General features: G+C 62.1%; 1 protein-coding gene across 3 annotated transcripts; it reads left to right on the top strand.

Annotated features, from left to right (window-relative positions):
* The first annotated feature begins 2537 nt into the window (after positions 1-2537).
* On the top strand, positions 2538-11480 carry TMEM9 (transmembrane protein 9). Of its 3 annotated transcripts, none has more exons than XM_087828979.1 (6): positions 2538-2565; positions 2949-3047; positions 4393-4484; positions 4798-4906; positions 5485-5613; positions 10598-11480. In XM_087828979.1, the coding sequence occupies exons 2-6, from the start codon at positions 2982-2984 to the stop codon at positions 10748-10750; spliced, it is 549 nt and encodes a 182-aa protein (XP_087685105.1). In that variant the 5' UTR covers positions 2538-2565; positions 2949-2981; the 3' UTR covers positions 10751-11480. The 3 variants fall into 3 exon arrangements, with proteins under 3 accessions (XP_087685105.1, XP_087685106.1, XP_016067076.1); XM_087828980.1 differs by lacking the exon at positions 2538-2565 and adding an exon at positions 2681-2695; XM_016211590.2 differs by lacking the exons at positions 2538-2565; positions 2949-3047 and adding an exon at positions 2830-2908.
* The last annotated feature ends 1109 nt before the right edge of the window (positions 11481-12589 follow it).

The following is a 12589-nucleotide window of genomic DNA, read 5'->3' as shown; positions in this document are numbered from 1 at the left end:
TCCGTGCTGCTGGGTCCCCTGGGATCAGCAGGGCCAGGGCGGCTGGCGAGGTTGCCAGCGGTGACCTCAGGGCTCAGCTGGCGCCTGGAGCCGGTGGCCAGGACATCGCGGCTGTGGCCCGGCTCACTTTCTGCAGGCTTTGCTTCTCGCCCAGGCCTGGGCAGGGGGCCAGGGTCTGCAGCCCAGGACGCCCCCACGGGATTCATGTCAAGTCCTCCCAGGAAGGTGAGGAGACCCCCCTCCGGCTGGTTTCTCCCCCAGGCCCTTCCGGGCTCAGCCTGTTGGGTGGGCAGCAGGCGGGAGGGTGGATGCCCTGGGAGCTTGGCCACATGTCTCCCCCGGGTTAATCACCTTGGGAGGGAACCTGAGCTGTCCCTGTTTCCCTACAACAAGCCTGTCGCCTGGTGGGGTAATCTCCATGTTTCTCAGGTGACAGCTGCTGGCCTGGGACAGAAATGTCCTCATTCTGGGGGCACCACCTCCCCCAGAGGGTCTGGACCAGGGCAGGAGGGTGGGCTGGGCGGGGACCCACGGCTGGAGTGTGAGGTGTCTGGTGAACAGGGCCGGGGGGCCACATAGGAGTCTGAACGGTCCCCTCCCCGCCAGCCCTGCCCTGCTTAGCCCCGGTGCACAGCGCCTGTCCTCTACGGGACACGGGGCAAACATATAACCTTTCCATTTTTGCAGCGGCTTAATGAGCCTCGGGCCCAGCACCGGGCTTGACACGTCGTAGACACCTGATGCCTGTTTGTTGATTCACACATCCATCCACTGGTCCCTCTGCCAGGGGAGTCGTGTTCTCAACCCTGTTGGAATTTTCACCACGCACTTAAGACAAGTGTCCAATGTGCTACTAGTAAAAACGTAAGCGTCCAGAGGGGTGAAATTCTCGCCTCTAGAGATAAATTAGAAGGAATTGAGGATTGTTCCTCGCAACAGATCAAACCCATACCTTTGCTCCTGTGCTGTTCTGGGCAAGAGAGACAGGGCTGGAGATGGCAGAGGACACTGGCCCTTCCTCTGGTTTCACCTTGGGGCTGACCTTGGGCTAACCACCGAGGCATCTTGACCTTTCTTGTCGAGGGGCAGGTGTGCGAACAAGTTAGGTGCATGGCCCGACTCCTCTTCTGGACTTTGAATACAGGACAGTGACTTAAGGACAAGGGAGACCCATCCACAGCAGTTTACTGGGCCCGGGGCCTCTTGTGGGCTGTGTCCTGGCTGGGGCCTCCCCATCTGGCTGGCTTGGCTCATCCTGGGAGTCAATGAATCACCCTCAGAGCAGCCCGCCCTGACCACTCGGCCAACAGGGGCCTCCTTGCTGTCTTTTCACATCTCTAGTTAGGGGGATATAACTATTGGAGGTCTGTACCCGCCCCCACTGTGTGTCTCCTGAGATAGGAACCCTGCACCCCTCAGGCCTCACAGGGGCCACCAGACATCTTATTATTTGTTGAAAGAAAAAGCTATGGAATCATAGGGGCTTCGGCCTTAGTCTCATCAACTCTCCCGCCACCTGTCGTCTGTGACAGTCACAGTCGTCCCGCCAACCCCATGCTCAGCTCAGCACCTGCTCCGTCCACCAGAGGGAAGGACAGGGCTGTGCTGACCGGTTTGGTTTAAAGCACATTTTATGTTAACTGAATATTATAAGACAAAAATTTTAAGTCTGTATAAGATAAAAACAACATTTTTCAAACATGGTACCCCCAAAACACTGACTCTTACAGAATTTATTTTGGCCTAACAGCAAGCGGGGGAAGACATCTCACTGGTGTGAGCCGCACAGCACACGCGCTACGTCTCACGTGGCCGCCAGAGGGCAGTGCGGGCTGCTCACGACAATGACATTGACCCACTTTCAAATTTCACAAATTCGCCTGGTTCAGAACGCATTCAATAACCTTAAAGCTGCGCTTTTCAACCGTTTCCATCTCACGGCACACATAAACTAGTTACTAAAATTCGGCGACACACAAAAAAGTCTGTTTCATTTTTTGCAGATCTGACCAAAACAATAGGTATAATTTTTTTATTCATTCACACCCGACGGCTATTGTCATTTTTTTATTTATTTGACAATTTAAGGGGAAAGAGATCAGTGCCCCTGACTATTGCGTGTGTTAAAAATTCTTGCAGCACTGCGTCTGGTCTCCCCTGCGGAAATCGGCTCAAATTCCTGACATCCCTAAATAGCATTTCAAGATTTTGAGGACAAAGCCCTTTAATCAGTTATTATTGTGATTGTTGTAGTTGCTAGCTCATTTTGTACAAAGTGTTTTACCTTGAAAACAGCAGGACGGAGCCCGCTTAGCCCCTCTCTGAGCCCGAGTGTCCAAGGGCCCCTCCCTTTCCACGTTTGGAAAACCGACGGTCCCTTTTCTTGTTTGATTGGGGTTGAAAAATGCCTCCTAGTCCCTTGCGCGGAGCGCCTGCACCCGGGCGGAGGCGGGCCTTGTTGCCTGGGCGACGGCGCGGTCGGGCTGAGGGGCTGCTTCGGCAGCCAATGGAAACCGAGAGGGGCGGGGCCAGCCGGGTCTCGCGCGGCCGCCGCGGGGTTCGCAGGTGAGCAGACGGGCGTGGGGGAGGGGCGCGGGATCGGGGCGGCCCCGGGGGGTCCCGCGTGACCCCAGGCCCCAGGTGGGAAGGGCGCGGGCCTGGCGGTAGGGTCGGGGCTCCCGGACTCTGCGCCCAGGTCTCGTGGGGCCTCAGGGGGGGAGGGGGCGGTGGACGGCGGGGCAGGAGGCCGCGGGGCGGGGGGGCGGCCCTCCCGGGCGGCGATCGGGGCCCCCGGGACGCCCCCTCTTTCTTCCCGGCGCCCGGAGGCTGGGAGAGGGGAGCGATCGCAGCATCTGGCGCCGGGAGGAAGCGGCCCTGGCACCCAGGAGCCCAGCCCCCACCTCCCCAGGTGAGTCCCGGGCCCCCGCCGACCGCGCCTCCTTCCGCAGGTGTGGGGTCCCCCGGCTCCCAGGCCGACCAGCATGAAGCTCCTGTGCGTGGTGGCCGCGATCGGCTGTCTGCTGGCGCCCCCGGCCCGGGCCAACAAGGTGAGGGGCGGGGCCTCGGCACCTGCGGGACCGCCCGTGGACCCGGGCCAGCCCCTCGCTCGCTGCGGCCCTGCCTTTGGGGGGGGGGGCTCCCTCAGGGGCCAGACCTCCTACCTTGGGGCGCGGGGACAGGGGGGACTCCAGCCTGACATCCGTGTTTGGGGCACTTACCTGAGCTGCCCTCACCTTCCTTTGCTCGGGGGGGGGGGGGGGGGGGTCAGCGCCCCGGTTCTAATAACCAGCATCGCTCTGCAGGTGTCAGGCCCCCCCAGGTGGAAGTTTCTGCATGGAGGGTCCCCAATCCCCAGGGCCGGGACTCCTGAGGTCACTTCCATTCTTTCGGGGTAAAGGACCCCGACCTGGGTCTGGGTAGGTGTGTGTGCAGGTTGAGATGCTGATTATCACTAACGCTCTGGCGAGCCTGCGGTGTTAACAAAATCCAAGCGAGTTCATCTGACCACCTACTGGGCTGTATTAACCGATTCCTGAGCCAGGGCAGCCCATTCAGCGACTAGGAGGGTGCTCTGAGGTGTGGGGGGTACGGGAAGGAAGGATTTTATAAGAAGAAAGGTGGGGAAGGGAGCACAGGAGAAAAGAGCAGGTTATTTTTTGGCCTGGACATCTTTTCTTTGGGGGAGAGAAAAGGAAGGTTTTTGGTCATGCACGTGATTGCCCCTTCTTACTACGAGGGTTGGAGAGGGAACCACGTGACCGACGACCTTCCTGTGGCTTGGCCAGAAAACCCCAGACTGGTTGATTAAGATGTTTCTGGGAAAGACTGAAATTGCAGCGAGGTTAGGTATTTTATCTGGGCTCCGTGTCACGGGCGTTTAGCTTCCACTGCCTCTGGGGAATTCCTAACGGGCGTGAAAACACTTGTGGCCTGTCTCTTATGGCTTCAGAGGGGCAGCTTGAGTATTCCCATGGAAACCACCCACTTTTTCTCACTCACCTTGCCCTGTTCCCTCCCCCAGTCTTAGGGAGTTGGATATAGGGGGGAAGAGCCCGGCCATCAGGACTACACTGGACAGAGGGGCACACACAAGTGTGGGCGTAGGGTAAAGGACTGTCACTTTGCTTGCCACACCGCCCTCACCCCTCCAGCACCCTACTAGGGGGTGGCAGTCCTAGGCAGCTTCCTGGGACTCATGTGCCTACCTGGACAGCTTGTCCGGAGAACCCCGTGATGTAGCATCCTTCCTGGGGAAGTCATTCTTCGCAGAACTTGGGGATGGGGAAGGTCAAGGGCATTCACGTGGTCGCCTAATGGAGCAGGGAGCCGGGAGGTTGGAGTCTTGTTGGAAGCGGAGCCCAGGACACCCCTGACGCACGCCTTGTCCCCCAGAGCTCTGAGGACATCAGGTGCAAATGCATCTGTCCGCCGTATAGGAACATCAGCGGGCAGATCTACAAGCAGAACGTGTCGCAGAAGGACTGGTAAGGCTGCGCAGGCGCACACGAGGCCGCTGGCCCTGCGGGACCAGTCACGCTCGGTGTGGGTGGGTGTAGAGCTGGGGGCCGAGGGTGTGCCTGTGGGTGGAGGGAGCGTTTCTACACGGGGACGCCCCCGTCCTCGCCCAGTCCCGGAGGGAGCTGAGACATGAAGTCCCGGGGGGGCCCAAGGACCTCCCCTGATGTGGTCACAGTTCAAAGGGCACCAGGGGACAAGCCGACTGACGACAGCCCACACCAGACGCCGAGGCCACGGCCCTCGGGCGCCCAGGCCCACGGCCCTGCGTGTCTGTTGCAGTAACTGCCTACACATGGTGGAGCCCATGCCGGTGCCCGGGCACGACGTGGAGGCCTACTGCCTGCTGTGCGAGTGCCAATACGAGGAACGTAGCACCACCACCATCAAGGTGACCGCCCGCCCCGCCCCGGCCCTGGCTGCCAAGTCCGTGCAGGCTTCGGCTTCATTCTGGAACACTACGGGTGGCCCTGGGACTGCCTTCCGGGCAGGCCTGTCCCAGACACAAGGACCCACTTCCCACCCCGTGGAGCCGGCTGTCCCGTAACCCCTGTCCTGGGGCTCCGCTCACCCCGGGTGCTGTGTCCCCAGAACGGAAGCTTCCCTCTCAGCCATGGGGGACGACCGCACACCCCGGCCCACCCTCCTTGGCCTCCGAGCTCAGCCTCCCCCCGGCCACCCCTCTTCCCTCTGTGCAATGTCCCTGGCTTTCACCTGGTGCTGGACTCTTCCCCAACCCCACCTCAGGGCACCTCGAGGTGTCCTGATCCCCACGTGTCATCGTCCCTTGTCTCTCTGGCTGTGGGAGAACCGACGGTGCCTGTGGGATCCTGGGTTTGGGGTAGCAAGTGAGTCCGTGATGTGGGGCCCTGTGGCCGGCCCTGGCACTGTGTCCCTCGAGCCGCAGCCTGGAGCCCGCAGGTGGTGCAGGCAGAGGACGGCTGTCCAGAGGGCGCGGTGTCTCCACAGGTCATCATCGTCATCTACCTGTCGGTGGTGGGGGCCCTGCTTCTCTACATGGCCTTCCTCATGCTGGTGGACCCCCTGATCCGGAAGCCGGACGCCTACACCGAGCAGCTGCACGAGGAGGAAAGCGAGGTACTTGGGGCGAGGCTGCTGCCCACGGTCCTGGACCCTGGGGTGGGGGGTAGCAGAAGAGCCCCTTGGGGGCCTGGATGGGGGTCCGGCCCTCCCCCGTGGTCCCGCTCACCCCTCCTGCTCAGTGTGCCACACGTCACCCAGACTCCCGTTTTTCCTCCGCGGGCCAGCCCTGTGCACCCCTAGATGACGCCGCGGGGTGACCCTGGATTTCTCAGATGTCTGGCGTCAGGCAGCCTCGGTGGCAGCTGAGGCACCGTGTCTTCTCATTACACTGTGTTAGGCGGGGACCGGAGCCAACCAGGCCTGTGTCGTGTGGCGTCCCGGTTGCCCGGTGGTGCCAGGTGGGCAGTGGGCTTTCAGGTGGCAGGACACTGCTCAGCACAGAGCACAGCCCTGTGGCCTCGAGGGAAAAGCGGTGTTTCAGGCGCCCATGGGAATTAGGTGGGTGCTGCCAGATGGGAAGCTGGCATATCGCCTGAGGAACCTGGCAGGGGGAGCGGGGTGGGCAGAGGGGGTGTCAGGAGGCCGCTCTGAGGAGGCAGTGCTCCCCCAGGGGGGCTCAGGTCTCGGCCATGTCCTGGGACAGGTAGTTGAGAAAACTGGAGATGTTTAGCTAGAAACAAACAAACAAACAAAAAGCCAGACTCAAGGATGGCAGCATTAGGACGGCTCAGAAGAGAGCTTGGCCAGGGGGCAGCAGGACCCACAGCCGGGGGCCGGGGACGGTGGGGCACCTAACGCTGTTTAAGAAGCAGCCCCGCAGTCAGGCAGTGAGCTCGGGATTCAGGGTCCCCAGAGGTCCCCAGCTCGGAGCATTTCAAGCCCAGGATGGAGGCGGGAGAGGGTCAGGGCTCAGATCTGAGTGTGACGTGGGGCTGGGCCTGCTGCTGCTTCGGGGTACCTGCGGGACCGCTGCCTGCTGCCCCCAGCCTGTGGCTCACACTGGTTTGGCCAGAGGCGGGGCCGAGAGCCCGAGCCTGGCCCGTTGGAGGGGGTGGCACTGGAGTTGGGTGGTCCGTGTTCGGGAGGAAGCCCCGCGTGCCTACCTGGTTATTAATGCTCGGTAATAGCAGCTCTGGGGCGGGGGCATCGCTAATAAACACTCGGCGATTAGGGCAACACGGTAATTGCAGCCCTGCTGGGGCGTAATTGAGAGATGCGCGATGATTACAGCCCGGTGCGATTTCCCCGGAATGCGAGGCTCCCGGCGCGGCCTCCCGGCTCCTGCCTCCTGGACGCAGAGCTGGAGGAGGAGCGGCCCCCGCCCAGGGGTCTGAACCCAGGCCCCTCTCCCCTGGAGGGCTCCCCACTCTGAGTCTTAAGTCACAGCTGCCTCTGGGTGGGGGGCCATGGCAGGAGGGGTCAGATATGGTCAGTGTAGTTCCTGGAGCAGAACATGAATCAGAGGGTGGACATCGGGGGCAGATTTTGGCTGAGGAAGATGGAGTGGCCCTCCCGGCAGCTGTGAGGGGCCTGCCCCCCGCCAGCACCCTGAACCAGGACTGCCTCCCCTTCCCTGTGGTTTGTTACTCCATGGGACCTCTTGTGACCCCGTCTTAGGTGCTCCTGGTCATCCCTTCTGGGGCTCGGCGGTTCCCCTCCTGTGCACAGGCCTCTCTTCCTCCCTCTGTCCTTAGAAGTCCCACAGCTGCTCTGAGGGTTTACAGACTGTGTCTGCCTCAGGGGCAGCTGCCCCAAGGCAGAGCCGACCCAGGGGTGCGAGCAGGGAACGTGAAGGCTGAGGGCAGGGTCAGGTTTAGGAGGCGACAGTTAGGGAGGAGGCTGTGGAAGGCTCTCTGCTAGACCAGGGTCAGGGACTTACCCTTCCTTTGTGTTAGTCTGGGAGGGCTTCCTGGCAGAGGACACCTTCAAAGCCAGCTCCGAAGATGGTGACAGCTCAACTGCTGTGGAAACCAGGGCTGAGTAGATGGTGAGGACACTGCTGGCCCTCCCCTCTCAGGGCACATGGGGACCATAGGGATAGGGGTGTCGGGGGTGTGGGGGGCTGAGGCAGAACAGCAGGTCCAAAGGCCCTCAGCTGACCACCAGGCGGAGGCTGTCTCTGGGTTTATTCATGGTCTGGAGAGTTTCCCTTAAGAAAACAAGGAGGGGGCCTCCCCTGCGTGGGGGCACTTAGCTTTCACCCAAGAGGAGGGCAGTCAGAGCAGGGCCTCTTGGGTTCTTGGAAGTTCCCCTCGGCCTCTTTGACTCAGTGACCATGAGAAGAAAGCTCTGTCCAGGCCCCCGGGTTCCAGCCCCGCACCCCCAACCCCTCCCCGAGCCTGGGACCCAGTCAGAGGTCCGATCTGGAGGGAGATCACACCGCAGGATTGGGGGCCCTGGCTCCATCCCCCCAGCTCCTGCAGCAAGGAGCTCTCCACCCGGGGCCCCCGCAGGGAGATGAAAGCAGCGTGTCCCTTTGAAAGCCTGGCAGCCTCGCGCTGGGCGCTGCCTCCCGGGATTCCAGCAGCATTAGGCCTAATCCCCGGGCTCAGACGCCCTTTGAAAGGAGGAAGCTAGCGTGTTTGCCGGGACAGAGACGGAGCTGCTCAGATGTGTGGGTCTGGTCCCCTTTGAAGAGGGAGAACAGCGTCGAGGAGGCGCTGGGCGTCTGCCGCTCAGCATGGGCTCGGTCTCTCCCCACCCTAGAGATCTCCCCACCGGGGCTCGGGGACAGCGCTGGGCCCTGTGGGAGGGGCGAGCGGGGAACTGAGGAAGGATGGTGATGGCCCCTGGAGACATAAACTGACATAAATCGACATAATTCCACGAGAATGGTCCCCTCCCAGGGGTGGGTGGGCAGCACCTATGTGAGGCTCCTGGTCCTGGGAATCTTGGAAAAGACGGGTGCCGAGAGGGACACTCACCTTGTCTCCTGTGAGGACAGGACAGAAAGGTGTGGAGTCAACGGGCGTTTCCAGACCAGACCTTGGGCCCCAGCCTTGGTCAGGCGCTGGCTGCTGGCTCCCCAGTCAGTGCTCTGCCAGCTGCTGTCCCGGGTGCTGAACCCCAGTTTCACTTACTGAACCCGGAATCTGTTCGGTAGTTCTCACCCAACACGATGGCGCGTGCGCGGCTTTAAAAGCACTGGTTTGTCCTAAAGAACGAGACACTTCACTCGGGTCCACAAACCTAGGATGCAGTGTGACTGTGGGAGGGGCGGCTGAAGGCAGCTGGTGCAGAGGCCTGGCCAGGGCTGGTCACCATGTCCAGGAAAGGCCGCAAGGGCCTGTGGGGAAGTGAGGCCAGGGATTCGAGGTTCACCAGCTCAGGTTCAGGGGCCGGAGACCCAGCTTTGGAGAGAAGGGGGTTGGAGTGGCGTCGGTCCTACCCCTGGCTGCCGCCCGCCGCAGAGCACCTGGGGACCTGGGGACCTGGAGATGGGCCCTCGCAGGGCATCTCTGGAACACAGGTGGAGCCTTTAATGCCTCTAATCAGACTATTAGCATGGGGCCTCCACCGCAGGCCCCCACCTGGGAGCCGCTTGTTGAGACTTTACACGGAGGGAGAAGGGATGGAGCTGCGGCTGTGCGGCTCCCTGAGGTGCTGCCCTGGCCCCCTGGCTTCCCCTCCCGAGCACATGGAGAAGCAGGCCCGAGCCTTTCCCTGCCCTCCAGCTGCCTCGGGGGCTCCCCCAGCTCCTCGCTGCTCCCAGAAGGGACCAGGCTGGGACTGGGGAGGGAGGCCCAGTGGCCCCACACCCGGGATGGCTAGGTCCCGGTGGCCCACAGCGTCCCAAACAGGCCTCAGTGTCTACTTCACCCAGACGGCCGTGGTGAGGCCCGTCCTTGGCACCTCGGAGCCCCTGTGGTGCAGCTGAACTGGGTGGGGGAAAACAGAAAGGTTCACAAGGCCACAGACGTTCAGAGGCAGGTCCCCTGGCTGCAGGCTGCCCACTCGCCCCCATCCCTGCCTGGGCCCCTAGAACTGCCTCCCCTTGCCAGGCGCGGGAATCGTCCTGGGCCCTGGACCCGGGCCTCCGGGGGGTGCTATGGTTTTTAACATCCCATGGGCAGTGCTCCCAGGATGAGTGACTCAGCTTTGCAGTGACAATAGCCACCCACCTCCTGGCCTCTGCCCTGGCCAGACCCTCTCTGCAACTGCCCGATCACCTTGCCCCCACCCCCCACGCTCCCCTGAGCACCCCTCTCGCCAGCCTGGCAGCTGCCTGGCGGCGACAGAAGCTGTGCCAGCCCCGGCGTTAGGAGCAAAGTTGCATTTACTGGGCGGCTCTGGGCTTAGAGGGCCCTGCTAATCTCTTAAGAGATGGGTGGCAGGAGATGAGAGGCAGGGAGAGCCGGGGAGGAAATCCCCACGGGGCTGCGGGCCTGGCCCTGGGCTCTAATTCCCCCCAAAGATCAGGTTTGGGTCCCGCAGGAAATGCTCGGGCTTCAGAGGCAGAGAAGTGGTAATTAGGGGCGGATGCCGCCTTGACGACAGAGAGGGCTCGGAGAGCAGAGGGGAAGGGGGGCGGGTGGGTGGCAGGGAGGGAGGGGACCCAGCGTCCTGCTCTGTCCGAGGGTGGACTCCGGGTGGGGATGATGGGTCCAGCACCAAGTTCCCATCCCTGCCCTGTGCCCTGAGTGATGTCACATCCATCCAAGCAGCTTCCACGGGTCTCTCAGTGCCCCCTCCTCCCACCGGGGCCCTCAGCCTTCCTGCTGCCCAGGGGTTTGGTAGCCTCGGCATTGACCACGTGGCGTCCTGAGGCCTGTGCAGTCCTTCCAGGGACATGACTTATGCTGTCATACTGGGGCCCAGATGGAACCCCTCCTGAGCGCCCCTTTCCCAGGATCCAGGGAGGCAGGGCCACCTTGCAGATCCCACAGCGTGGGACCTCCATCTGGCGGCCAGGCGCTCTTCAGGGCCTGTGGGGATGGCCTGGTCCTCTGAGAGCCCATGGCCTCGGGGAGGTTGGCACTGCCGAGGGGGCTCAGACTTTGGGGTTGCTTCTGAGACCCCACATCTCTTCCCACTGCAGGACGCTCGCTCCGTGGCTGCCGCCATGGCCTCCCTCGGGGGACCCCGAGCCAACACGGTCCTGGAGCGCGTGGAGGGCGCCCAGCAGCGGTGGAAGCTGCAGGTGCAGGAGCAGAGGAAGACTGTCTTCGACCGGCACAAGATGCTCAGCTAGGTGGGCGCGGGCCTGAGCACCAGCTTCCAGGCCAGATGGAGCCCGGGCCACGGCTCCCCTCCCTCGGGCCACACTCCTGGGCCTTCCCTGCAAAAGCACGTGACGTGTCCTCTGTAGAAATGTTCCCGCTGGTTTAATTCAGGAAGAGTGGGGAGCCTGGGTCTCCAGCTCATCTGCTCGGGTCTCTGGGGTCGAGGGGCGGTAACAGTAGGCGAGTGGGGAGGGAGGTGTTTCAGGTGCTCCCATTTCCAGCTCCAAATGTCAGGAATGTCCTCACCTTCAGAAGGAGGAGCCACAGCCACAGTGGTAGGGACGGCCACCTGCAGTCAGCATGTGCTCCCTCCTGCTGTGTGTCCCATGTCCCCTCCCTCTCAACCCCGATACCTCGGCCCCACCAGCCTGGCCCCAGCCTTCAGAGTGGCTTTGATGGGACACCTGACGCTACTGGGCCTTTTGGCCTCATAAACACCGGGACGCTGTCCCCTCCTTCCCTTCGGTCCTCGCCAAGCAGGCAGGACTGTGCCGTTGCTGACTGGCACCCGGCCCTCGCCCCCCCCTCCTGTGTCTGCGGTCCCTGAGCCAGATGGGTGGGGGCACCCTGTGACATGAAAGGCTCTGAGCACTGTAGCTCCTGTCCCGGGGTCCCCACTCGTCCCCGGGGCCACTGTACCAGTGCATGGAGAGCGAGTTCTTCCACTGTCTATAAACAAGGAAGCGTCATTAAACCGTCTCATTTCTCTCGCTCTCTGGATTTCAAGAGATTTCGAGAATGAAGTGTTTCACGAGTGACCTGGTAGGTGCTGCATCCAGAGAGGGGACAGCATTGTCCTTGGCAGGTCCAGATGGAGACACAGCCACAGGGTCCCGCTCACCGGCCAGGGTGAGACTGGCCTCTGGAGGCTGCTGCTCACGGTCTGTCCTCGAGGAGCTCGGGGGGCCTGAGAGCCTATTTCTGCTTCATGTTTGTGGGACAGTCCCCTGAAGCTCTGAGTGGCTTCCGATGTCCATGTCTCGCAGACACAGTCAATGGTGCTCAGTGTAAAATTCGTGTTTCCGCAGATAAAAACCACCAGGTAGCCAAAGGGTGTGGGCAGCCGAAAACGGGCCTGGAAGACAGGAACGGGAGCCGCTTCCCAGGGCCATCAGAGGCCCCAGGGCTGGGTGACCTCCGTCCCACCCCAGGACGGGCCCTGTGGCGTGTCCAGGGCTCAGGCAGAAGTGGGGCACTAGAAGGACCAGTGATCTGGGCATCTGTCCCCAGGATTGTCCAAGGGAGCCTGCCCTGAGGGCCTCGAGCAGAGCCCCAGGCTGGGCTCCTGGGGAGGCCAAGGTTCCCGTTTGCAAAGATCTGCTGAAGTTCAGAGCCAAGTACAAGTGCTAAAGGGTAGGGTGGGGACACACAGGCCAGGTTCCGGGAGGCTGCAGTTGGCACTGGAAGCCGGCGAGGGACACAGCAGCTGAGAGGGGACAGAGTTGACTTTGGACCCAGGGCTGGTGTGCTCAGCTAACGGGAAGTCTGGTGGGGACTGGTGGGAGGCCCACGTTCCAGAGACGCGAGGCCGGGCAGAGGGACCGGCTCCGAGGACACTTCTGCCCTCGCGTGCCTGCCCACCCGACACCTGCCGGGGCTACACTCGGCTCTGGAATTTTCTGGGCCCTTCTGTCACCACTGGGATGTTTGTCTCGAGGCAGCCTGACTCCTCTGCTGCTCTGTGGGCGGCTCAGCTTGGCCCACGGAGGACCAGCCAGGGCTCTGCAGGCTCAGGGTTGTCAGCCCACCCCTGTCACAGGCCCTGGGTCCTTTGGCATTAATCCTTTTACCGAGGCTCACTCTAGGGG

This window comes from Miniopterus natalensis, chromosome 21 (assembly GCF_054644295.1).
Source record: "Miniopterus natalensis isolate mMinNat1 chromosome 21, mMinNat1.hap1, whole genome shotgun sequence".
Taxonomy (NCBI): Eukaryota; Metazoa; Chordata; class Mammalia; order Chiroptera; family Miniopteridae; genus Miniopterus; species Miniopterus natalensis.
This window is presented reverse-complemented; position numbering and strand designations above follow the sequence as displayed.

Excerpts from the sequence above, each read along its gene's own strand:
- TMEM9 (XM_087828979.1), top strand. The coding sequence starts at position 2,982 with ATGAAGCTCCTGTGCGTGGTGGCCGCGATCGGCTGTCTGCTGGCGCCC. Across the intron at positions 4,485-4,797 it reads AACGTGTCGCAGAAGGACTG|TAACTGCCTACACATGGTGG; the intron begins GTAAGGCTGCGC and ends TGTCTGTTGCAG. Across the intron at positions 4,907-5,484 it reads GTAGCACCACCACCATCAAG|GTCATCATCGTCATCTACCT; the intron begins GTGACCGCCCGC and ends GTGTCTCCACAG.